Raw genomic sequence first — 27166 nt, forward strand, 5'->3', positions numbered from 1 at the left:
ATTACAGAACTGAAAATTTGTATATGGGATCTCCTTTAAAAATAAAGAAACACGTATTTTTTAGTTTTGGAAAATCCAATTAATGGCGGTTAAACAGGAGTGACAAATTGGGTGAATTTTTGAAAGACTATATCTACAGAATATCTTGGAAACGTAAAATGTTACAGACGTAAAAAGTGGGTGTTTGTAATCTCCTGTAAATCTAAAGAAACATAGGTGATTTGTGTTTGGAAACTCCACTTAAGGGGAACTCAAAAGGGGTGAAATTTTAAAATGAGAATTTTTACAGTTTATCTCAAAAAACTTAACATGTTACAGAAGTGAAAAATGTTTTTTTTTATCTGTTATAAACATAAAGAAACGTGTATTTTTAGCTTTCGGAAATACCACTTGGGTGGAGGGGGGGGGGGTAAAAGTGACTGAAAATGGTGTTGAATTCTTTTAATTAGGCTACTGATATCTCAAAAATGAAGATGTTACAGACGTGAAATTTGATATTTGCAATCTGCTTTAAAAATAAAGAAACACGTATTCTCGGAAAATCCAATGAAGGGGGGGGGGGGTGAAAGAATTCAAAAAATTAATTGAATTAATTGAATGAGAATACATACATCTAATAAAAACTAAAGTTGTTACAGACGTGAAAATTCGTATTTGGATCTCCTTTAAAAACAAAGAAAAACGCGTTTTGGGGGGAAACCGTCTTGGAGGGCGGGAGTGTAAAGGAGTTGAATTCCTTTCATGAGGACACATAAATCAAAAACTGAAGAAGTTAGAGTCGTGAAAATTGGTATTTAGAAGATCCTTTACTATTAAAGAAACAAGTATTTTTTGCGGGAAAATTCAGGGGGGGTGGGGGGAGTAGTGTGAAATGAAGTGAAAAAAGTAAATTTTATTTATGGGGATACTTATATCTCAAAACTGAAGGTAATAGACGTGAACATTGGTGTTTGAAATCTTCTTTAAACATAAGAAACAAGCCTTCTTTTAATTTTTTTGGTGGGGGGGGGGGTTTGCCGGTAAATAAACTTAACGGCGGTGGGGTGTAGAAGGAGGTGAGACCAATTGATTTTACTGTTCTTAATGTACTTATAAGGATCCTCGGCAGCGCGCCGGTCTCTCACAGCTGGGTTCCGTGGATCAAATCCCGTTCACTCCATGTGACATTCGTGCTGGACAAAACGGAGGCGGGACAGGTTTTTCTCCGGATACTCCGGTTTTCCTGTCATCATCCATTCCAGCAACACATAATAATAAGAATAATAATAATAATAATAATAATAATAATAATGTTCCGGACCGTCGTCAAATGTGCGGACCGCGCTGGAAACGGCTCCTGGACGGGTAATGACTAAGAATGCAGTCCGGCCGCGGGTTCAGTGCCTTCTAGGCACCCAATATGACACCACGCCGGATCTCCTGAAGGATTTTATCCATATTAAAAATGATTATAGGAAAAGATGGCAAAGATTTACGGACCCAACTGACCGGGAGGAATACCTGAGCCTAGCCCGTGAAGTACGAAATCGATTGCTGGAAAAGAAGATTGAAAAATGGGAGGAAACATGCCGTAATCTAATAGAAAACGAGTCAGATCGGGAATTTTGGTGGGTTCTCGCAGAAAACGAGTCAGACCGCGAATTTCGGCGGATTATATATCTAAAACAATAAGCATTCAATTATAAATTTCAGTATAATACCGTAGCGAAGCACGGGTATCTTGCTAGTCATACAATAAATAAATAAACCAACTTATAATTTTGAAACTTGTAAAATAAAAAATTTTTCTCTTAAGAACGTGTTCTGTTACAGTGAATATATCAGGCCTGTTTATTAGTAGGAAGTCCCCTACAACCTGTTTTGATAATGAAGGCCTATTTTGATACACTTCTGAATGAGGGAGAAACTACTGAAGAAGCAGAAGAATGGCTGAGGACAGATGATGATAAAATTACTTGGTCTGAGATGGAAATTGCCCTAAAAAAAAGATGAAAAGTAGTGAGTCAGCTGGATTCAATGAAGTTACTGCTGACACGATCAAAGTACAAAGTATACCCGGAGTGCAATGACTATACAGAACTTTGAGAGCAATATGGTGTGAAAATCGTGTTCCAGAGGACTGGACAAAAGGTATTATTATCCATTTATTTAAAAAACGGCTGCAGAAAAAAGTGTGCCAACTATAGGGATATCACACTTCTCTCCCATGGATTGAAAATAATGGAAAAAATTATTGAAACCAGACTGAGGGCTCTAATAACCTGTTCTGGAAGAAGAACAGCATAGATATATAGGCCTAACCTATAGAAGAACAACAGACCTGATCTTTGCCCTAAGGATGTTAATGGAACAACACTGGGAAAGAGGGAAAAGACCTAATTGTAGTATTCTTAGACCTAGAAAAGGTATACAATAGTGTGCCTAAACCAGTCATATGGAAATGCCTGAATATCACATTGGCAAGGTCCAGGTGCTGTACCGCAACTGTGGCAACTATGTGTGTGTTGGGGATGGTCATTCAGAATAGTTCAATACCACACAGGGTGTCCAACAAGGGAGCACACATTCACTATTGCTTTTCATTATTGTCACAGACAGTATTCTTAAAAATCTGAAAAGAAAATGAGGTGGAGAACTACACACATTGGTGTTTGCTGACAGTGTAGCCATCTGGGGAAAGACAGATGTGGAGGTAGAAACTAGGCTGGATGAATGAGTAGCAAAGTTCAAACAGCATCAGATGAAAGTAAGCATAACAAGAACTATTGCACTGAAAATAAGTAGGAAAGATACTGGCTGCCGCATAAAGCTTGAAGGTGAAAACATTCAGTGTATACAGGTATTCAGATACCTCAGGATTATGATTTCCAGCAGGGGTAGTGCAGATAAAGAAATAGTAAACAGAGTGGCAAGCAGTTCTACATCTACTTAGGATAACAAAGGGCCTATGAGAACCAAGATGACTCTGTATAAGTCATACATTTTGCCTATTCTCACATACAGTGAATGTGAAATGAAGTTTCTACGAACTACCCTCCAAAAAAAAAACAAGAACCATGTAAGGAATGATGACATCAGAAGGGAACTGGAAGTGGACTCGATAGAATCTCAGGACTTCGAGACTAACATGAAGAGTTTCAATCAATCAATCAATCAATCAATCAATCAATCAATCAATCAATCAATCAATCAATCAATCAATCAATCAATATATGAGACGGAACAACATGGAAATCCATGGTGTGCTGGAAGTACATAATGAAGATGTTTAATTATTTACATCATTATCAATAGCTTAGGTGCGGTGATCAGATGTGACGTGAATAAAAATGATATTGATGTCGCACATAGGTTACCATCCAGAAGCCCAGCATTACCGAGGCCGATAGTTGTGAAGTTTGTGAAGATGGAAGAGGGCCAAATTATTCAGTGCCAAGAAAAGAAGCCCACAAATTTCATCTTGAGCTATTGGTATTAATGCTGCAGACCAGCCGATCTGTATAAACGAACACTTAACTCCCAAAGCAAAGGGACTCTTGAAGAGGCCAAAGGACCTTAGACAAGAGGATTTAAGTACTAATATATGACCAAGAGAAAGGAAAATCTTTGCAAGGAAGGATGACACCTCACACGTAGTAACCATACGGAGCATAGAGGACATCTTAAAATTAGAATTGGTGTAACTAGGTTATGTTATTCTTAGTCTAATGGCATGAATTATCTAAAGATGAATACTATAGGTAACTTAGATGATTCAGAGATTCAGTTAAATGATCTGCAAGGAACTAAAACAGAAAATTCATAGCACATATATTCTGTATGTTAATGCTCATAGTTTTCGTAATAAGTGGCTAGAACTGTGCATTCTAATAAAACAAATCCAAGCGTCTGATATTTTAACAATTGTGAAAACATGACTATATCCTGCAGAAGAGAAATATTTTATGCTAAAAAAACTATGACAGTTATTTTTGCTCTAGAAATTACAATAGGGAAGGTCGAATTCTTATCTATATTAAATCAGAGCACCAAGCCAAAGAATTATTGTCAATTAACTGTATAGATAAACTATACAACATATTATTAATAGAAATCAATGGATTTCAAAGGGAAATACTTATCTTAGCTTGCTTTAACCCACATTATAAATTCAGTAAGTCCGTTCTAAGTGAACTTGAAGAAATATGGAACAAGAATTGTAGGCACTTTTGTGTTACAATTGGGGATTTTAATATTGATAAAATATCACAAAATCAGCAATGTATTGAGTTGAGTAAACTAGGAGAATGCTATGGCCAACTGCTATGTAGTAATATATACCCTATTAGAGTAACAGAAAAAAGTTCTACACTTTTGGATCATATTTATATTAATGCACCCTGTAAAAAAAGTTGTGTATTATGTTTACAGTGACTTCAGTGATCACAATGTACTGGTCTGTGATCTTGACATACCAGTAAGAGATAGTAGTATTTTTAAATATTTCACAACACACACCCTAAAATAGACAATAAAAGCACCAGGAAACTTTCATCTAAAAATCCTTTGATATTTGATGCTAATGACAACTGTGAAACTACTGTTAATAAGTTCATGGGCGCCCATATGGCAGTTTGTAAGGGGGGGGGACCTATACCTGAGGGTACATAGTATTTTAAATATTTTGAAGATAAATGGTGACTTGTTTTCTGCGGTAGAATAATTCCATGGTATATCCTGCCTGTTGGTGGGAGACGGTACTACCACTTCTAGGTAATACTGACTTTTAAATCATTTTTTGAAAGGAAAACACCTGACTACATTAGATTTTTGCCCTTCCCTGAGAGCTAGGAGGGATGGGGGGCGCGGCCCCACCTTGCCCCTGTGTATGGGCGCCCTTGAATAAGTTAACTAATCTCTTAGCAGAAGCCAGCATATCCAGTTTAAAGAAAATAACTGAATCAAGACATAAAAACTCAGGATTTCCATGGATGACTCCTGAACTCCTCAATCTCATCTTCTATGTAAATACAATCGTAACAACTGTGTGTCTGTACATTGACTATTTTGGTAAAATTTCCGTAGAGTTATCTGTTTCAGGTGTAATAATGACCATCTGCATAGTTTTTAGCTTTGGTGTCTGTTTGTTTGTCTGCCCTTCTATAACTTGAAAACTACTGGATATATTTCCACCGAACTTCATATTTAGAATCCACCTGTCCTTGGGTAGGTTTTAGGGCAAATATTGTATCTAAATCCCAGAAATGTCTGGGGGTTTATACGAAATCAAAACTGTGATTTTGCACTCCCTCAAAATATACACAACCATACTTAATGGAAATCTACCTCTCTTAATGAAAATGAATTTCTAAACCTTTTTTTCTCATGTGCATCATTTCGATAACAGGATTAATAAGGGAGATATCATTCACGAACCATTTTTCGGTACAAGTCCCACCGGACTTAACGCAAGAGCAGGTGCATGTAAAGAGTACTTCTTACAACTTGAAAACTACTGAAGATATTTGAACCAAACTTTATATTTAGCATCCACCTGTCCAAGGGAAGATTTTAAGGTCAATAACATTTCAAATTCCTGGAGTGGAATGGGGTGGAATATATAAAGTACAAGACCAACCTGACTGGAAATCGACCAAACTTGATGGAAAACCAATTCTAATTTTTTTCTCATGCTCATTTTTTCAACAGGAGGAATTAATAAGGGAGATATCATGAAATCAATCAATCACTACATCTGCATTTAGGGCAGTCGCCCAGGTGGCAGATTCCCTATCTGTTGTTTTCCTATCCTTTTCTTAAATGATTGCAAAGAAATTGGAAATTTATTAAACATCTCTCTTGGTAAGTTATTCCAATCCCTAACTGCCCTCCCTATGAATGAATATTTGCCCCAATTTGTCCTCTTGAATTCCAACTTTATCTTCATATTGTGATCTTTCCTACTTTTAAAGACACCCTCAAATTTATTCGACTGATGTCATTCCACGCCATCTTTCCACTGACAGCTTGGAATATACCGCTTAGCCGAGCAGCTCGTCTCCTGTCTCCCAAGTCTTCCCAGCCCAAAATTTGCAACATTTTTGTAACGCTACTCTTTTGTCGGAAATCACCCAGAACAAATCAAACTGCTTTTCTTTGGATTTCGTCCAGTTCTTGAATCAAGTAATCCTGGTGAGGTTCCCGTACACTGGAACCATACTCTAGTTGGGGTCTTACCAGAGACTTGTGTGCCCTCTCTTTTACATCCTTACTACAACCCCTAAACACCCTCATTACCATGTGCAGAGATCTGTACCCTTTATTTACAATCATATTTATGTGATTACCCCAATGAAGATCTTTCTTTATATTAACACCCAGGTACTTACAATGATCCCCAAAGGGAACTTTCACCCCATCAATGCAGTAATTAAAACTGAGAGGACTTTTCCTATTTGTGAAACTCACAACCTGACTTTTAACCCTCAAGCACACGCGTCAGATCTTAGGACGCAGACACTTGCGTGGGGGTGCTTTCCACCCCACATATCATTCTATTGTAAAATATGAATTACTGTACTAATTGGAGAATTTAAGATAAATTATGTACGAATGACTCTTTCTGCAGGGATCCAGCCAGAATGTACAAGAGCGGAGAGAGCACAGAAAAGTTATTTGTTCATTTCACTAGGAAATAGAATGACCTGGGGTGGATTCCACCCCATACGCGTGTGTTTGAGGGTTAACCCCATTTATCATCATACCATAGCCTACTGTCCATCTCACAACATTATCGAGGTCATTATACAGTTGCTCACAATCTTGTAACTTATTTATTACTCTGTACAGAATAACATCATCTACAAAAAGCCTTATCTCTGATTCCACTTCTTTACATATATCATTGATATATATAAGAAAACATAAAAATCCAATAATACTACCTTGAGGAATTCCCCTCTTAATTATTACAGGGTCAGATAAAGCTTTGCCTACTCTAATTCTCTGGGATCTATTTTCTAGAAATATATCCTACCATTCAGTCACTCTTTTGTCAAGTCCAATTGCACTCATTTTTTCCAGGAGCCTCCCATGATCTACCCTATCAAATGGCTTAGGTAGATCTATTGCGATTCAGTCCATTTGACCTCCTGGATCTAGGATATCTGCTATATTTTGCTGGAACCCCACAAGATGAGCTTCAATGGAATAACCTTTCCTAAACACAAACTGCCTTCTATCAAACCAGTTAGGGTATCAATTTTGCAAACATGTCTAATATAATCAAAAAGAATGCTTTCCCAAAGTTTACATACAATGCATGTCAAACTGACTGGCCTGCAATTTTCAGCTTTAGGTCTATCACCCATTCCTTTATACACAGGGGCTACTATAGCAACTCTCCATTAGTTTGTTATAGCTCCTTAATGCAAACAACAATCAAATAAGTACTTAAGATATGGTACTATATCCCAACCCATTGTCTTTATTATATCCCCCGAAACCTTATTAATTCCAGCTGCTTTCATAGTTCTCAACATCTGTATCTTACTGTAAATGTAATTTTTGTCATAGGTAAATTGTAATACTTCCCTAGTATTAGTCACCTCCTCTATCTGGACATTATCCTTGTAAACAACAATCTTTACATACCGGTACTGCTGAATGAATACTTCTGCCTTTTGAAGATCCTTGCATACACGCTGCCCTTGTTCATTAATGATTCCTGGAATGTCCTTCTTGGAACCTGTTTCTGCCTTAAAGTACCTATACATACTCTTCCTTTTTTCACTAAAATTTGTATGACCACCAATTATGCTTGCCATCATATTATCCTTAGCTGACTTTTTTGCTAGATTTAATTTCTTAATAAGTTCTTTCAATTTCTCCTTACTTCCACAGCCATTTCTAACTCTCTTTCCAACCTGCACCTTCTTCTTAGTCTCTTTACTTCTGTGTTATAATATAGTGGATCTTTACCATTCCTTACCACCTTTAAAGGTACAAACCTGTTTTCACATTCCTCAACAATTGCTTTAAACCCATCCCAGAGTCTGTTTACATTTTTATTTCAATCTATCACCAAAGCTAGCCAGTTCATGTCCTGGTGGTAGGAAAAAAAAATTCATTATTAGTATGTTGGTCGGCAGTGTAGTAGTGTAGTGGTATATACAATTTCAAACACATTCGTAGATTAAATTCCATACCTCTTCGTAGTGGAGTGAGGGTAAACAAAGATGGAGCGGTAACCTTGGATAAAAGACGTTCTGCCACCATCACCATCACCGAATTAAACAATGTTGTACATAAGTTTGTGCAACTCTATATCAGTGTATTGAAAAGGTGGAACCTCTTAACTCTCTTTTTAACATTGTGATTCTCAGTTCAATACGGAACATTTACCAAGTTTCTAACTTTAAATAAATTAAATAACATTGTTACCATCAGATTGCATAGTTCTTTGAGTGATATGGTCGGTTTCTGAGGCTAAGTCCAGCGGACATAGCCCAAAAGGTGTTATACGTGGAGTAGATTCCTCATCTATCTATATAAATCAAATCGTAACAACCGTGTGTCTGTGCATTGACTATTTTGGCAAAATTTTTGTACAGCTTTCTGTTTAAGGGGTAATAATGTCCATCTGCATTTTTTTAGCTATAGTTTCCTGAAAGTCCTAAATTTTGCCCTCCTCGCCCAAAATCAAGATTGCCTCACAATCTGCCACACGAGCTGGAAAATTGAAATTAAACAAAATTATGCATACCCAAATGTACCCAAATTTCACCCCATTAAAATATCGTAACCTATGGAAAATTTCCAAGATCTTTAAATTTTTCACTTTTTATACTGAAGAATGTCGAAATATGGAGGCAATTTAATGACAGTGCAGACCTTCATTTGGAGGTATTTCGCATGTAAACGGTAAGTCCTATCACCAAACGGAAGGCACAATCTCGGTTCAGTTTCGAGTGATCTTCAACCTTGGACTTATAACTTTTTTCATACCTTTTTTTTTTTGCTAGTTGCTTTACGTCGCACCGACACAGATAGGTCTTATGGTGACGATGGGACAGGAAAGGACTAGGAGTGGGAAGGAAGCGGCCGTGGCCTTAATTAAAGTACAGCCCCAGCATTTGCCTGGTGTGAAAATGGGAAACCACGGAAAACCATTTTCGGGGTTGCCGACAGTGGGGTTCGAACCTACTATCTCCCGAATACTGGATACTTTTGTCATATCTGTATCCCTTCTGTATATTTTTGGTGTAGTTTCCTGAAAGTCCTAATTTTTACCCCCCCTCACCCAAAATCCAGATTGTGGCATGATCTGCCAGACGAGCAAGAAAATTGAAATTTGGCAAAATTATACGTTTTAGCCTGTAACGGACAGAAAAATTCCAAGATCTTTAAATTTTTCACTTTTTATCCCCGAAGAATATTAAAATATGGAGGCAATTTTAATTATGAAGCAGACCTTAGTTTCGAGGTATTTCGTGGGATAAACGGGCAGTCCTGTCACATAACGGATGGCACAATCTCTGTTCAATTTGGAGTGTTCTTCAACGTTTGACTTACAACTTTTTGTCATATCTGTATCCCTTATTCGTTAGATTCGTCTCTGTTTCTCGATTTTTAAGTAATTTTGGACTTTTTACATGCATAATTCATACTTTAAATCACTTACAAGAAATATACTGTAGATTTATCAAACTCTACATGAACATTGGCCGACCCAGTACCCATTATGTGAGCCAAACGCTGTGTCACATAATTATCCGAAAAGTAATGAAATGTAAGATAATCTTACACAAATTTCACTCTGTTCAATGTTTCTAACTCAATCTGACCCATGAATAGATGAGATGCAAGAAAATATCATAGGACCAGCCATTTAGGCCCCTAAATACTGCATCTTATGGTACAATCCTTTGTCGATATGATGTACCGTTTATCAGCAGGTAACCTGTAAATGAAGGTCTGCAACATTGTAAACATGCATATACTTTCGCACGTCGATCTGTGTATACTGATTGATGTCGATTTGTAGCGATCGAAAAGGATCTGTCTGCTATTGTAATCAGTACTCCCCAAACCGACTTTGACTGGCAGTTGGAATCGGATCCTTCTCCAACTTCTGTGTAACTGGCTTTAGTAAGGAAGGCCTACCATTATAATGAATAATCCACTTCTCGATTTGACTTGCAGAAGGCAAGGGAGCGTGCAATTTTGTTCAAAACTCCCCTACCCAATTGTGTCTGGCTGTAGGCCAGGGTGCCCGCCATTATAAACAAATATACCCATCAAAAATGTGACTAGCATTAGGCATAGTGGCCTGCTATTTTAATAGAAACTCACCAACTCTGTGTGACTGGCAGTAAGCTGGCTGGCAGAAGGGAAAAGGACCTGTCATTATAATGATAACGGCACAACTCAATTTTGACTGGTAGTAGGGAAGTTACCTGCCATTATAATAAAAACTCCTCAACTGTAATCTGTATGGAAGTAGGAAAGGGGGCCTTCCATTGTAACGAAAACTCCCTAAATCGATTGTGACCGCGCAGTAGGCAATGGGGCCTGCAATTATAATGTAAACTTCCTAAGTCGATTGTGAATGGCAGTAGGCAAGTGAGCCTGCTGTTATCGTCACAACTCTGCAACCAACACTTTATATTGAAAACAATGTATGTGGACCTCCCCGTGCTATTTCTCGGATAACACTAAGGGACATGTACTTCTGCCAATGTATTTTACTTCGTTTGAACAAACAACACAGTGGACTGTGCTATGTGGCATCTCCTCAAAATAACCTCATCCACGACTTAGCAATTTTAAAACAATCTTATTTACTGCATGTACAGTATTTACTTCGATATCCATATACAATGTAGAATACCGTCATGAAGCACGGGTACATTTGCTAGTAAAATATAAAAATTAAATATATGGGAAAATCAAGAGATAGCATTATAGGTTGGGAAGGGGATGCCAGTATGTCTCAGAATATCTAAAAGATGAATATAAAATACTCTGTAATAAGGTCACTAAACTTAAAAGAGAAGCTGAAAGTTCTTATTATAGTAACAGGTTAGTTTCTAGTAAAAATCCCTGGAAATTAGTTAACGAGATACTTCAAACAACAAATAACAACAATAGAGATATTCAACTAAAATTAATAGTAGTATAATCACCAATCCCTGCGATATTTCAACAACATTAAATTAATATTTTACTAGTACTGGTCAGGATCTAGCTGTTAATTTGCCTACAACCAATACCAGTAATCCATATAAATATCACACAGCTCCAAGAAATTCTTTATTCTTGTACCCAACTGACAACAAAGAAGTAGCAAGTATGATAAAAGAACTAAAAAATTCCAGTTGTTGCGATTGTTATGGTTTAAGCAACACAATTCTCAAACAGTTATCAACTGAATTAGTTCCATACATCGCTGCATTTATGAACAAATCGCTAGCTGAAGGTACAGTTCCTACATTTTTAAAAATTGCCAAAGTTATACCCATCCATGAAGGCTTAGAAAAATTAGACATAAACAATTACTGATCAATCTCTATTGTGCCCATTTTAGCCAAAACATTAGAAAAAGTAGATAAAATATGATTATTGAAATTCCTTCTTAAGAATAATTACTGTACTTTTATAAATATCAATATGGCTTTATTCCAAATTCCAGCACATACAGTGCTGTTGAGGAAATTATCATTAGACTGCAGGAAGCTCTTGATTCACAAAAATTAGCTTCTGGGTTATTTATAGACTTAAGAAAAGCCTTTGACATAGTTGATCACGAGATCATGATCAGAAAACTGAAAGACACAGGAGTAAGAGGTGTAGCAATGAACTGGTTTAAGAATTATCTCAGCGATCGATCACAGTTCGTTTCATATAAAAATGCTAAAAGGTTTCAGGGTTCAGTACTGTGTCCAAATTTATTTCTAATATTTGTGAATTATATAGGCTCCCTAAAATTACAAGGACAATTATCTCTTTTTGCAGATGATACAAATATTTTCTATGTTGGTACCTCTGCTAAAGAACTTGAGGTAAAACTGCAGTATGACATTAGCTTATTACAAACTTGGCTTTCAAACAATAGACTATCCACTAATTTTAGCAAGACCAACTACATGATTTTTCACAAGCCCTGATGTGCAACTCCTCTTGATCTTACATTAACTTTTTCGATCATCCTTTACCAAGAGTACAATTTACTAAATTTCTAGGTTTAAAAATAGATGAAATGCTTGACTGGAATGAGCAAGTTAAAACCATATGCAAAGAAATAACTCCAGCAAGTGGAGTGCTTCACAGACTAAGATATAAATTCAACCATATGTTTTTAAAATCTATTCATCATGCTTTCATTGAAAGTCACCTGACTTATATGTTGGGCCCGGATTTATATGCATGCAAATATGCACTAAAAAGTTAGAATATATGCACGGAAAATAAGGAAATATGTTCTTAAAATCATGCAATTTTATTCACTTAGGCCTACCTATTTACAGGTATCATTTATTGCAAAAAGAAGCATGACAATAGGTAACTAGTAGTCTTTCAATGTTCTCTGGAGACAAACTATGTCTATTGTCCATCAAAATGTGTTTATAGGCTGAGAATGATCGTTCTACAGTAACTGATGTGATTAGACAATACTTATACATGGGCACCAACGTTTCAGGGTATACATCTGGCAAAGATACCCTAGTTTCATTCAAGTATTGACTAATTAACTTAATCTTCTTCAGTGCTGGGTTCAAATTTAACACCTTTTCGAACTTGCATTTAATCTTCTCTCCAATTTTGCCTGGAGTGGAATTCAATGAAGATGCAGCTTTCTCAACGAGATCAAGTGATTCATGGAGGGAAGTACCTAAGATTCTAAGCTCTCAATGGCTTTTGGAAGTTTAAAAAAATGTGCATGGATTAAATTCACATCTTGATAAACAGTAGCAGTTTCAAACACAACTTTTGCATCACAGACACATGCATTATGCTCATCTTCAAGTTTTGTAACCACTTCTTTCACTTCATTAAAAATTTTGCGATAAAGTGATACTGCAGATAACCAGGAACTTCAATCTTTGTAGAACTGGACACGAGCTGGTGCTTTCGGAAACAGTTTCTTCCTACATCTAATTAAATTGTTAAAAAATGAAAATAAAAACTTACAACCTGCTTTCCAGTCTTTGACCGGGTCAGGGTTGTAATGTCTGAACCATATGTAGTCTGTTAGTACGATGGGGTCGCCACTCCCAAAGTGATATATTAATGACTGATAGATCCTATGAAATGAGAATGGAGAGTGTTGCTGGATTGAAAGATGACAGGGAAAACCGGAGTACCCGTAGATAAACCTGTCCCTCCTCCGCTTTGTCCAGCACAAATCTCACATGGAGTGACCGAGATTTGAACCACAGTATCCAGCGGTGAGAGGCCGACACACTGCCGTCTGAGCCATGGAGGCAATTAAATTGTTAACAGCTGGAAACTGTGCATGTATTTCTTCTGCAATGCAGTGTAATCCATGCGCTAAACAGGTTACGTGTATGAGTTTTGTATAAAATACTTAGAGGGCCTTTGCTGCTTTCAACATATACGAAGCTGCATCTGTGAGCAGTACAAGCACTTTACAACAATTATTCTCAATTTCAGATGGCCACAATAGTTGCAGAGAATCATTCGCAAATCTTGCTATTGTGCTATGGTTGGTTTTCTCTAGTACTTTACAAGCAAGAAGATGTGGCTTACCGGGTTCATCTGGATGTAACTTATCAACCACGAAATTTGCTATGTAACGGCCACATGAATCTGTTGTCTCATCCACCGATATGCGCACACAGTTCCTTCCGATGTCAGAACGGATCAATTCTAGGGTAGATTCATATATAGGATTTAGGTAATTCTTCCTAAGTGTTGATTCATCTGGTATTTTTTAATTTACACAATATTTCTTGAGAAATGATTGCAGAACTGGATTGTTAATTTATTCCATGGAATGTTGCTGCATACGAAAGCAGATCATTTGAAAGTTTATTAAGAATTCAGGACTTGGGCTTTACCTGCGTCTGAAGTAGTTGTTGTGGTGTGCTGTTCTTCTCCTCCTTTCCTTTAATATGTGCAGTTGTTTTTGAATGCTGTTCAAGCCGAAATTTCTTTTCACATTTCACTTCCTTTGAGCAAACGTGGCAGTACATGGTGACACTATCTGTTGAATAGTCCCTTTTACCTGACACTCACTGATTTAGTAAATCTCTTCTGGTGCTCTTTTCTTTAGGCATTTTTAGAAACTAACACTTTCAAAAATTGAGATGCAGGGCATTAAATTGGAATGTAACTAGTGAACTGAAGATACTTCTGTCCTGACCGAGTGCCCAAACCCCTGAGATTATTATCTGCTGTGGTAGAGAAAGGAATTCATGGAAGTCCAGCCTGCCTTCCCACACCTAAGCCATGTCCTCCCATGAGTTCTAATTCCTGCCAGTTACAAGTTGTGAGCCCCTGAGATACCTCTCTAGCATTTAGGAATTGGCTGTGGCCTTAATTAAGGTACAGCCCCAGCATTTGCCTAGTGTGAAAATGAGAAACTCGGAAAACCATCTTTTGGGCTGCCGACAGTGGGGTTCGAACCCACTATCTCCCGAATAATGGATACTGGCTGCACTTAGGCGACTGCAGCTGTTGAGCTCAGTTAGCCTATTTTAAAACTATATCTATTCACTTGAACAGATGTTGTAAAAAATGTTTTTTGTATCCATCACTTTTTTCACTATATGTGATATTCTGCTTGTCTACTAATAAAAAGTTTTTGAAAATAATGTTTCTTTTGTCACGTGACACTTATTATTGCATGTGACGTATTTCACAGGCTATGCATAGCCGACATCAAATGTAGGAGGTGGTCATAAAATGTGACTGGATGTGTATGATGACATGCATGTATGTACGTACTAGCTGATGTACCCGTGCTTCGCTACGGAATTCTACATTGTATACAGAATTCTAGGTTAGGTAGTGTACACGTTGTGAGCAAGATTGTATTATATTGCATAGCAACGTTACCCTAGAAACGCGACGGGGAAGTCACCAAACGTCTTTTCTCACATGAAAACTGGGCTAGGGAGTTTTCATTATGATGGTAGGTCTGCTTTTTTTACTATTTGTTTTACGTCGCACCAACACAGATAGGTCTCGTGGCGACGATGGGATAGGAAAGGCCCAGGAAGTGGAAGTAAGCGGGCGTGGCCTTAATTAAGGTACAGCCCCGGCATTTGCCTGGTGTGAAAATGGGAAACCATGCAAAACCATCTTCAGGGCTGTCGACAGTGGGGCTCGAACCCACTATCTCCCGATTACTGGATACTGGCCGCACTTAAGCGACTGCAGCTATCGAGCTCGGTTGCTTGCCTACTATCAGTCACAATCTGTGAATTGTAGTACTATAATTTGGAATAGGCCTAAACTGTAATTCTAGACCAGGTCATACTACTATTATTAACTGAGCCTCTGCCAAATCTGTACACTTCTCATTCAAAACAGCGAGTCAGAGTAGGGAGCGAATAGCTGGAATACTGATGAACCGGTGTGTTACGTACCAGCAGTATCAGGCAATGTATGAACCAGAGGAATGGCATGCTAAAGAAAAAAAGTTTTCCAACTCCCCAACTCTTTCCCGCCAATATTGAGTCAGGCTGTTATACTCGGTACGCAACAGCAATCCCATCTATCGGAGTTGAGGGCACGATAAGAGGCAAGGAACATTACAACAAACAATGGTCAATGTAATGTTATTGTTTATCAATGTTATGCGCTTTTGATATTGTAGGCCTTCGCATTTAGTTTTCTTCCAAATCTGAAATACTACTCTTATCACAGTCGGTACTGAATAAAACACAAATTCTCTATAACTTTTGTTATGTAGTACTTTTCTATAGGAGCAATAATAAAAGGTATTTAAAAATTAAATTTTAGGCGCCTACCCCTAAACTACCATTTCACCCAGGTTCAGTAAAATTGTTTATAGCTTAGACTACAGTTTTTTCTTCCCCGACTCTATATACCGTTTTTCATTAAATTCTGTTCACCTATTTTCTCGTGGCTCGGCCTTGATGTGGACTTAGCAACAAAAATCGAAATTCATGAATATCAGTGTTATCATAGCCGGTACGGTAAAATTGTATAAGACATAAATGATCGGAAATTTAATTCTATGTAACGTTAGTTATGTAGTATTTATCGACAGGACCACTTAAAATATAAATATTTGAGAATTTAATTTTAGGCCTTCCCCTAAACTACCATTTCACTGAGCGTGAATAAAATGATTTATAGCCTAGATTATAGTGGCTCATCCCCTGACTTTACATACCGATTTTCATTAAATTCTCTTCAGCCGTTTTCAAGTGATGCGTGTACAGACAGACGGACAGACAGACAGACAGACAGACAGACAGAAATTACGGAAAAGAAAAATGCATTTCCTTGTTACTGTGGACATGAACGATACAGAAATACCACTTTTTTCAAATTCTGAGCAATGTACAGACAAAACTCTTAGTTTATATATATAGATGTATGTATGTATGTATGTATGTATGTATGTATGTATGTATGTATGTATGTATGTATGTATGTATGTATGTATGTATGTATGTATGTATGTATGTATGTATACTGTTATTAGGTGGTTAATTGCCCAAACAACTCAAACGAAATGTATAGGCAACATCATTCTTTCTTTTCTTTTTTTACACTAGGGGTTTAGGAGAAATAGTTATTTGAAAAACTTTCTCTTGAGATTTTATTCTATTTTAAGTTAAAATAAGTATTGACAGTCTTATCAGCTTTTTAAATTTTGTGTGTTGCAGCTCTTTCAATCTACAGTTTATAAGAACAAAACTGGTAAGTATGAGACATCCACTTATCGTATCAGCAAGTCAGCATGGCTCAAGGAAGAGGACCACCCACATGTATCAGCCGTAAATCAGCGAGTTGCAGATATGACTAACCTGAATGTTAAAACAGCTGAGGAACTACATGTTGGCAACTATGGTATTGGAGGGTATTATGGACCTCATACAGATTATTTTGAGGTAAGGGATATTATTGTAATCTTTTGGGCAAAAGTCGAAGTTTCAAATCTTAGAGCTGCATACTGTATGCAAGAAATGGTGAAAAATGGAGAGAATCTATTATCTTATTGTAGAATACTACAGGTACATTCTTTTAGAGAAAAGCAGGCTTGTAGATTTACATGATTTTATTATTGTTGATATCGTAAGACAAAGGACTCTGAAAAAACAAAATTACCAACACACACACACACACACACACACACACACACACACACACACACACACACACACGCACGCACCTTCCTCAAAGTTTGAAGTTCATGAGAAAAGAAAGATTTTTAAATTCTCTAATCAGGATAATAGGTAGGTCTACGTGGTGGAAGAGTGTTCACTCAATCATCAATGATCAGCATTTAGGGTTGTCGCCCAGGTGGTGGATTCCCTACAAATTGTTTATACCTTTTTCTTAAACATTTTCAAAGAACTTGGAAATTTATCAAACATTTCCCTTGATAAATTATTACAATCCCTTTTTCTTCATCCTGTAAATGAATATACGCCCCAATTTATCCTCACGCATCCCAGAATGATATTACTAGGCCCGTTTCCATTAACCATTATGTTCTCTTTATGCTTGTTATATTTGTCACAACAACACTGTGGAACATGATATGATGTTAGATTTCAGAAAATGAAGTTACTTCTTTTATTTTACACTTATCCTTTGAATTATATAAAATTCTTTTGGGAAGTTCCTTTGTTGATAATCTACAAAATTTCAAATAATAATTATTAAATTTTCTCTCGTTCACAGTTCGACTTTGACTAATGACACATTCTAAACGATTTTGGTCATCTGTGCATATATTGTTTATGAACCTGAATAGATCTTCAAGAAAGGCATTATTATCTCGGATAGCAAAATCTTGTTGAACAATTGCTTTTACAGGGGTGAGTTACGCGATGCATACTTTTCTTTGAAGTATTTGACCCACTTTTTAGCACTTGTTAAGTGTATTATCTTGAATAATATAAGATCATTTTTCACATAGTAGCCATATTTATTTATAAACATAATCTCCATCAATTTTGAGTACAAAGTTATGTGCAGTTTTGACTTTACAAATACAACTCTTTGTTGTACATTAAACAGCACTAAATTTCCCTTAGCCTGTTTATTATATCTAATTAAAATTAAAATACTGGCTACCGGCCATAATCAAAATAGCATTGATATTTATGGCTCTGATATGGTACCAATTAGTTAGCAACCCTACACAGGCCCTCCACTTTTGCATGAAATTAGAAATGAGTGTACCGAGCTCGATAGCTGCAGTCGCTTAAGTGCGGCCAGTATCCAGTATTCAGGAGATAGTAGGTTCGAACCCCACTGTCGGCAGCCCCGAAAATGGTTTTCCGTGGTTTCCCATTTTCACACCAGCAAATGCTGGGGCTGTACCTTCATTAAGGCCACGGCCACTTCCTTCCCAGTCCTAGCCCTCCATGTCCCATCGTCGCCATAAGACCTATCTGTGTCGGTGCGACGTAAAGCAACTAATTGGAGAAATGAGTGTCTTTTATGAAATTCATTTTGCATTGGATACATGGTGTCAGATGGTGACAGATTCCCTATCTGTTGTTTTCCTAGCCTTTCCTTAAATGATTGCAAAAAAAATTGGAAATTTATTGAACATCTCCCTTGGTAAGTTATTCCAATCCCTAACTCCCGTTCCTATCAACAAACAAACATTTGCCCCAATTTGTCCTCTTGAATTCCAACTTTATCTTCATATTGTGATCTTTCCTACTTTTAAAGATACCACTCAAGCTTTTTGTCTACTAATGTTATTCCACGCCACCTCTCCACTGACAGCTTGGAACATACCACTTATATTAAAATTTAAAATAGTTTAAATACAATACAGTTCAATACAATACAGTCTGTATAATTAGGATACAATTATTACATACCATATTGTTTAATATGGGACATGTTTCGCTTGACATCGCAAGCATCTTCAGCCATTAAATACTCTTAAGTTAGGTCAGGGCCCTGAGTCAGATGTTAAGACTATCCCTTAACATCTAATAGTTTATAATAATATTGTAAATAATGGTCATTAGTACTCCAAAGTGATGGAAGTTATGCTAATTTTAAATAAAGTCATAAGAACTTTAATAAGATATTTGTTTAGTTGCCATCATAAAGGAGGATATATATCCTCTGTAGATTGGAATTCTTTTTAATTACATGTAGATTACAAGCTAAACGATATTCTAAGAGAGAAGCAATTACATTTAGATAAAAAACTCCCCCTTTTAAAAGAAAATCAATCATAGTCTCCAAAAAAAGATTGTTGGTTACAAGGGTAATGTCCAGATAGGGGAGGTGACTAATACTAAAGAAGTATTAAAATTTACCTATGACAGCAATGACATTTACAGTAAGATACAAAAGTTGAAAACTAGAAAAGCAGCTGAAATTGATAAGGTTTCTGGGGATATACTAAAGACAATGGATGGGGATATAGTACCATATCTGAAGTACTTGTTTGATTATTGTTTGCATGAAGGAACTTTATCAAATGCACAGAGAGTTGCAATAGTACCCCCTGTATATAAAGGAAAGGGTGACAGACATAAAGCAGAAAATTACAGGCCAGTCAGTTTGACGTGCATTGTATGTAAGCTTATTATATAAGCTGATTATATAAAACGTGTTTGCAAAATCAATAACTGGTTCGATAGAAGGCAGTTTGGGTTTAGGAAAGGTTATTCCACTGAAGCCCAACTTGTAGGATTCCAGCAAGATATAGCAGATATCCTGGATTCAGGAGGTCAGTTGGACTGTATCGCAATTGACCTGTCTAACGCATTTGATAGGGTAGATCATGGGAGACTACTGGCAAAAATGAGTGCAATTGGACTTGACAAAACAGTGACTGAATGGGTGGCTCTGTTTCTAGAAAATAGAACTCAGAGAATTAGAGTAGGTGTCCCTGTAATAATTAAGAGGGGAATTCCTCAAGGCAGTATTATTGGACGTTTATGTTTTCTTATATATATATATATATATATATATATCAATGATATGTGTAAAGAAGTGGAATCAGAGATAAGGCTTTTTGTGAGGTTATTCTTACAGAGTAATGAATAAGTTACAAGATTGTGAGCAACTGCAAAATGACCTTGATAATGTTGTGAGATGGACAGTATGCAATGGTATGATGATAAACGGGGATAAAAGTCAGGTTGTGAGTTTCACAAATAGGAATAGTCCTCTGAGTTTTAATTACTGCATTGATGGGGTGAAGGTTCCCTTTGGGGATCATTGTAAATACCTAGGTACTAATATAAGGAAAGATCTTCATTAGGGTAACCACATAAATACGATTGTAAATAAAGGGCACAGATCTCTGCACATGGTAATGAGGGTATTTAGGGGTTGTAGTAAGGATGTAAAGGAGAGAGCATATTTGTCTCTGGTGAGACCCCAGCTAGAGTATGGTTCCAGTGTATGGGACCCTCACCAGGATTACTTGATTCAGGAACTGGAAAAAAATCCAAAGAAACGCAGCTCGATTGGTTCTGGGCGATTTCCGACAAAAGAGTTGCGTTACAAAATTGTTGCAAAGTTTGGGCTGGGAAGGCTTGGGAGAAAGGAGATGAGCTGCTCGATTAAGTTGTATGTTCCGAGCTGTCAGCGGAGAGATGGCGTGGGAGGACATCAGTAGACGAATAAGTTTGGTGGTGTCTTTAAAAGTAGGAAAGATAATAATATGAAGGTAAAGTTGGAATTCAAGAGGACAAATCGGGGCAAATGTTTGTTTATAGGAAAGGGAGTTAGAGATTGGAATAACTTACCAAGGGAGATGTTCAATGAATTTCCAATTTCTTTGCAATCATTTAAGAAAATGCTAGGAAAACAACAGATAGGGAATCTGCCACCTGGGCAACTGTCCTAAATGCAGATCAGTAGTGATTTAAATAAGTGCACTGAAACTAGAATTCCTTCTCTCAGCAACACACCAGCAATAACTTAACTAATGCAATTTTCTCAAAAAAGGAAATGAAACTCTTAAACAAGGGATCAAAACATAACTGGCCTAGTATACAAAAAGAAAGTGATATCATCACGGCCATAGCAGAGACTGAAGCCAATATTTCCGAACTCCCTTTGGAATTACAAAACGACACTAGATACAATGTAAATAAGAAACTATCAACATTAACGGAAGGATTAAATAAAAATACTGATTTCAACAACACTAAATATATTAAGGATATAAAAACAAAATAAATATTGACAACATACTATAATAGTATATAAAGCTGATAAAGGAGGAACTATGGTTTTATTAAATAAAAAAGATTATATTAAAAAACAGGAGGTTTTTCCAAGTGCTAAATACAGAATAGGCAAAACAGACCCCACAATAAGAATCCAGCCAAATTTAAAAACACTATTAAAAATGCTACATTTTTAATCAATGAGCAGGAACAACAAAATCTAATCCTTATGAACCCCATTACTCCCACAGCCAGAGCATGACCAAAATTGCATTAAAAAAAAATACTCCCATATGTCCAATCATCAATTGTAGAAACAGCCCAACTTACAAAACATCCAAATATATCCATAAATTTCTCAAAATCATTACATTTTAAAGTAATTCCCTTTAAAGAATTCAGTAGAATTCTGTGATATTTAAAAACATTATCCTTACCACTCAATCACATTATATGCTCTTTTGAGATTACTAACATGTACTCTAATGTATCAACCAAAGAAACAGTAAATATCATCAAAGACAAACTCAGTAAACATAGTAAACTTAGCAAGCTTGAAATAGAAGTTTTCTTAAGAATCCTAAATTTTGTGTTAAAGAATAATTATTTTACTTTTAATGGTAAAATTTACCATCAGGATAGTCTGACTATGGGAGACCCCTTATCTGGCATCTTAGCCGACATATACCTAGATTCCTTACAACATCATAAAATATCAACAAATATAAAAGGTCTCAGCCTTTGGCGCAGATACATAGATGGTGCTGGAAGTAAGATGGCGACTACTGTGTGTGAGTCTGTGATATCCGTAGTAGATAATGGTGTAAGATGCAGTGAAAAATGTGGCAGATGCAGAAGAGTAGTTAAAAATGGGATTCTGTGTCGTAAGTGTGATGAATGGTACCATTTTCGTTGTGCAAATATTGTAAATAGGACTGATATTGAAGAAAGTGAGTTGCTGTGCCCCGAGTGTAAACAAACCAAAAGTGAGGCAGAACAACAAGAAAGAGAGACATACGAAATTATAATTAAGATTTTAGGAGTGCTACAAGAAGATTTATGCGCTCTGAAACATGAAAATGAAAGCTTAAAGGACAGAATAAAGAAACTGGAAGATAAAGAAGACATTGGAGAAGAAAGATCGCCGTGGACGGAAGTGACGCGTAGCCATTTTAGGCCTAATGTTAAACATTTGGGAGAAACTACGTACAAATTAAAACCGGGAAAAAACTCTTTGCAGTGCCAAAATAGATTTCAGTTACTTCAGCAAGTTCCAGAAGAAGACATACCAAGTTTTCCAAATAATTTTAAATCCAGTGGAGGTAAGCTACAGAAGAAGAAAACCTACCGGAAGTCAAGATCGCCAAAGATTCATCTCTACGCAGACAGTCAAGGGCGGGGTATGGCAGAAGGCATCAAGGATGAGCTGCAGAATCCGGAAACTGAGGTTTTAGGGCTAATAAAACCAGGAGCCAAAACTGAAGACGTCCTTTCAAGTTGTGATCCTGTGTTACAGAAGGACAATTATGTGGTAATTGTTAGTGCTACAAATGACATTGCTGCAAATGAAGGTGAGGAACTAATTATGACTCTCAGAGGTAAGATTTCGAAACTACCTGATTCAAAAGTAATTGTGGTTAATGTGGCACCCAGGTATGACCTTTTAGAGGACTCATGTGTGAACAAAGCTGCACATGATGTAAATATAAAAATCAAGAGATTATGTAAGAGTTTTAGAAATGTCTATGTAGTAGATACTTTAGGTCTTGGCAGGCAAATGTTCACTAGGCATGGGTTACATCTGAATGGTAATGGAAAAGCAAATCTCTGTAGACACATTGCTACAATTATCAACAGAGATTTGCAAACTAATCTGTACTTAAGAAAACCCATACCACTAAACTGGCACATACAGGGAAACTTGCCAGAAAACCCAGACCCTTAAATCAAGATATATGTACAAGGATCTGGGTTCCAGAGACGTTCTCAACTCGTGAGTCAAACGTTACCCAATTGCAACAGTCAAGTTTTAGGGAGAAAGGAGGTCTGAAATTGCTCTTGGTAAACTGTCAGAGTGTAGTAAATAAACAATTAAAATTCGGTACATTGATGGAATCTTATGAGACTGATGTGGTGATAGGAGTAGAATCATGGTTGAGAGAAGGGGTGGGTAATAGAGAAGTATTTCCAGAAGGGTACACAGTCTATCGTAGAGATCGAGGAAATAAAAAGGGAGGGGGTGGGGGTGTTTAATCTGGTGAAGGAAACTTATTGTTCACATGAATGGTTTACCGATGAACGGGATGAAATATTAGGGAAAAAATTAGTTTGTGATAATATGAAGGAGGTGGGAATTATAGGAACATACAGGCCTGGAAGAGAGGAAAGAGACATGGAAATATTTGAGAAAATAATAGATTATACTCATAAAAACAATAATAATGATATGGTAATAATAGGGAGAGACCTAAACTTGCCTGAAGTTGAATGGAATGGAGCTGCAAGTGAAGCCCATGAACAGAAACTGGCAAATAAGTTAATTTGGGAGGGAGGATTTACACAAGTAGTACAAGAATCGACTCGTCTCAATAATTTACTAGATGTATTCTTGGTTAAACCATGGGAAATTGTTGATAAAACTGAGGTAATTGAAGGAATAGGTGACCATAAGGCTGTAATAATGGATGTAGGACTTGTACCAAAAATGCTTAATAAGAGGCTCACAAAAGACAATAAATTATACAGAAAAACTAAAGTTGATGAATTTGGGACTTACCTTAAATCACAATTCAGTTGTTGGATAAGTGAAGGGAATAATGTGGATACACTTTGGGCTAAATTTAAAGGAATCATTTGGGAAGGAGAGAAGAGATTTGTACCTGTTAAGAAGGGTAAAATGACCTCAGACCCTGTTTATTATACAAGTGAAATAAGAAAATTAGAAAGAAAATGTAGAATAGTAAACAGGAAAATCAAAGAGGGTAGGGAGAATAGAGAAACTAGAAAACAGCTAATGAGGGAACTGAATAGAGTGAAAAAGGAAGCAAAAGATAATTATATGAATGGCATTCTTCAAGAGTGTAATGACCACAAAGGGAAATGGAAAAAGCTGTATTCATATATTAGGAATCAAAAAGGAAAAGGAATCCGAATTCCTACAATGGTGGGAGAAGGGGGTGAACACTATTTAACAGATACTGAGAAAGCAAACCTCTTCAGTAGGGAATTCAGAGATTCAATAGAAGTTTGTCAGGACTTGGAAACCATAACAGAAGATAGAGAGGGAGAGACACATAGGGAAACAAGAATCTTTTCATTCACAAATGAAGATATTTTCAGAGAAATCCAACTGCTTCAACAAGGAAAAGCAGCAGGAAGTGATCAAATTACTGGGGAGGTATTAAAGACGATGGGGTGGTATATAGTGCTATATTTAAAAGTTCTCTTTGACTATGTCATAAAAAATAGTGTAATACCAAAGGAATGGAAGGAATCTATAATAATACCAATTTATAAAGAAAGGGTGACAAAAGGAAACCAGAGAACTACAGACCAATCAGCCTGACCAGTATAGTTTGTAAAATACTGGAGAGTTTAATAGCAAAGTACATCAGAGGGATATGTGATGATAAAAATTGGTTCATGATGAGCCAGTATGGATTTAGAAAGAAATTTTCTTGCGAGGCACAACTGGTGGGATTTCAGCAGGACATATCAGATCAGTTGGATTCAGGAGGCCAGTTAGATTGCATAGCCATAGATCTTTGCAAAGCCTTTGATAGAGTGGAACATGGAATATTATTAAAGAAATTGGAGGGAATAGGACTGGACGTAAGGGTTATACGTTGGATAAGAACATTTCTAAATTCAAGTGTTCAGAAAGTCAAAGTAGGAAATAATATATCACAGGAAGAGAAAGTTTGGAAGGGAATTGCACAGGGTAGTATAATCGGTCCGTTACTTTTCTTAATATATATAAATGATTTAGGGAACAATATAACATCGAAAATTAGATTGTATGCAGATGACATAATTGTTTATAGGGAAATAAATAACATTTAGGATTGCTCAGAATTACAAAGGGACCTTGAGAGTATCCAGGAATGGGTTGAAGAAAATAATATGAAGATTAATGGAGGCAAATCAACTGTTACATCATTTACAAACAGGAGCTTTAAAACTGAATTTGAATATACTTTGGATGAGGTAGTTATCCGTAAAGATGGCAAGTGCGAATACTTAGGTGTGAGATTTGAAAGTAATTTGCACTGGAAGGGTCATGTTGATGACATTGTTGGGAAAGCATACAGATCGTTACATGTCATAATGAGGCTACTTAAAGGATGCAACAAAGAATTAAAAGAAAAAAGTTACTTAAGTATGGTTTGTCCATTATTGGAATATGCAAACAGTGTTTGGGATCCTCACCAAGAATACCTAATAAAAGAACTAGATGGTGTGCAGAGGAAAGCAGCAAGGTTTTTTACAGGGGATTTCCGGAGAAAGAGTAGTGTATCAGAAATGTTAAAGGAACTTGGTTGGGAACCTTTAAGTATGAGAAGGGAGAAAACTAGACTTATAGGAATATATAGAGCCTATACAGGAGAAGAAGCATGGAGAGATATCCGTGAGAGGCTACAGTTGGAAAATAATTATATTGGTAGAACTGACCACAAGTACAAAATTAGAAGGAATTTTAGCAGAAGCGATTGGAGTAAATTTTCATTCATTGGGAAGGGCGTGAAGGAGTGGAACAGATTACCAGGGGTAGTGTTTGATCCTTTTCCAAAATCTGTACAGATATTCAAGAAGAGAATAAACAACAACAGAGAAAATAAATGAAATGTTAGAGGGCATTCGACCAGTGCAGGATATTGTAAATAAGAAATGTGTGTGATTAAACTAATTCCATCCCCTGGTCTATGGAGTTTGGACAGCCCAAGTAGGGGACTGTCTGTAGGGGTGAAATACAGTGGGGACTTCGAGGGCCCTGGGACCGCTACGGTAGCTGTGAAGGCCCTTCAGGGACTCTGAAAAGTGTTGGCAAAAGGGGCTCAGGTTAAGACGCAGCAGGTTGTTATGCTACTTAGGGTCCAAAATGGGTAAAATACAAATATGTAAATAAATTCAATGTTAATTTTAATCTTATACCAGTTGTATATTATTATTAGAAGTAATTCCACATACTGTATATGAGTTGACTATGTTTGTAAGATATTATAAGTAGAATTTTGTAAACAATATAAATTTATTAAGGATGATGTGTGTGTTTCATAGAACAAATTATTAGTGTAAATTGCATAATCTTGTATTCTAGGAAAATTTTCTTCGTCTGTTGTTAATTTAAAATTTAGTGCTTGACAATAATGTATTTTAGTGTACCATTTGCCACCGAGGTAGACACCTCATTTGCAAATAAAGAGATTTTGATTTTGATTTTTGATGACACTTTCGTAATTATTAATCAAGAGCTCAATAACCGTGATAATATTTTAAATTTCCTCAACAACCTAGACAAAAATATAAAATTTACCAAGGAAGATAAAATCGATAGATCCTTAAACTTCCTAGATGTCACAGTAACACGTAATAGTGATAACTTTGACTTCCAAATTTATAGAAATCTAAACTACACCACAATAACAATAAAAAATACTTCATTACATCCAAAACGCCATAAACTAGCTACCTTCCATAGTTTAATTTACAGAGCCTTAAAAATCCCTCTATCATCTAAGAACCTAAAAGATTAACTCAACTACATAAAAGATTTGGCAAAAATTAATGGGTATAAACCAGGAACA

At 36.6% G+C, this 27166-nt stretch overlaps 1 protein-coding gene across 1 annotated transcript in view; it reads left to right on the forward strand.

The window, feature by feature from the left end:
- LOC137498203 (prolyl 4-hydroxylase subunit alpha-1-like) overlaps positions 1–27166 on the forward strand; it is a 698966-nt gene that overhangs the window by 434451 nt on the left and 237349 nt on the right. The window contains exon 13 of the mRNA XM_068225776.1: positions 16866–17090. Within this exon, the coding sequence (XP_068081877.1) occupies positions 16866–17090 (225 nt within the window). The remainder of the gene's footprint in view (positions 1–16865; positions 17091–27166) is intronic.

The sequence above is a fragment of the Anabrus simplex genome, chromosome 1 (genome assembly GCF_040414725.1).
Source record: "Anabrus simplex isolate iqAnaSimp1 chromosome 1, ASM4041472v1, whole genome shotgun sequence".
Classification (NCBI taxonomy): domain Eukaryota; kingdom Metazoa; phylum Arthropoda; class Insecta; order Orthoptera; family Tettigoniidae; genus Anabrus; species Anabrus simplex.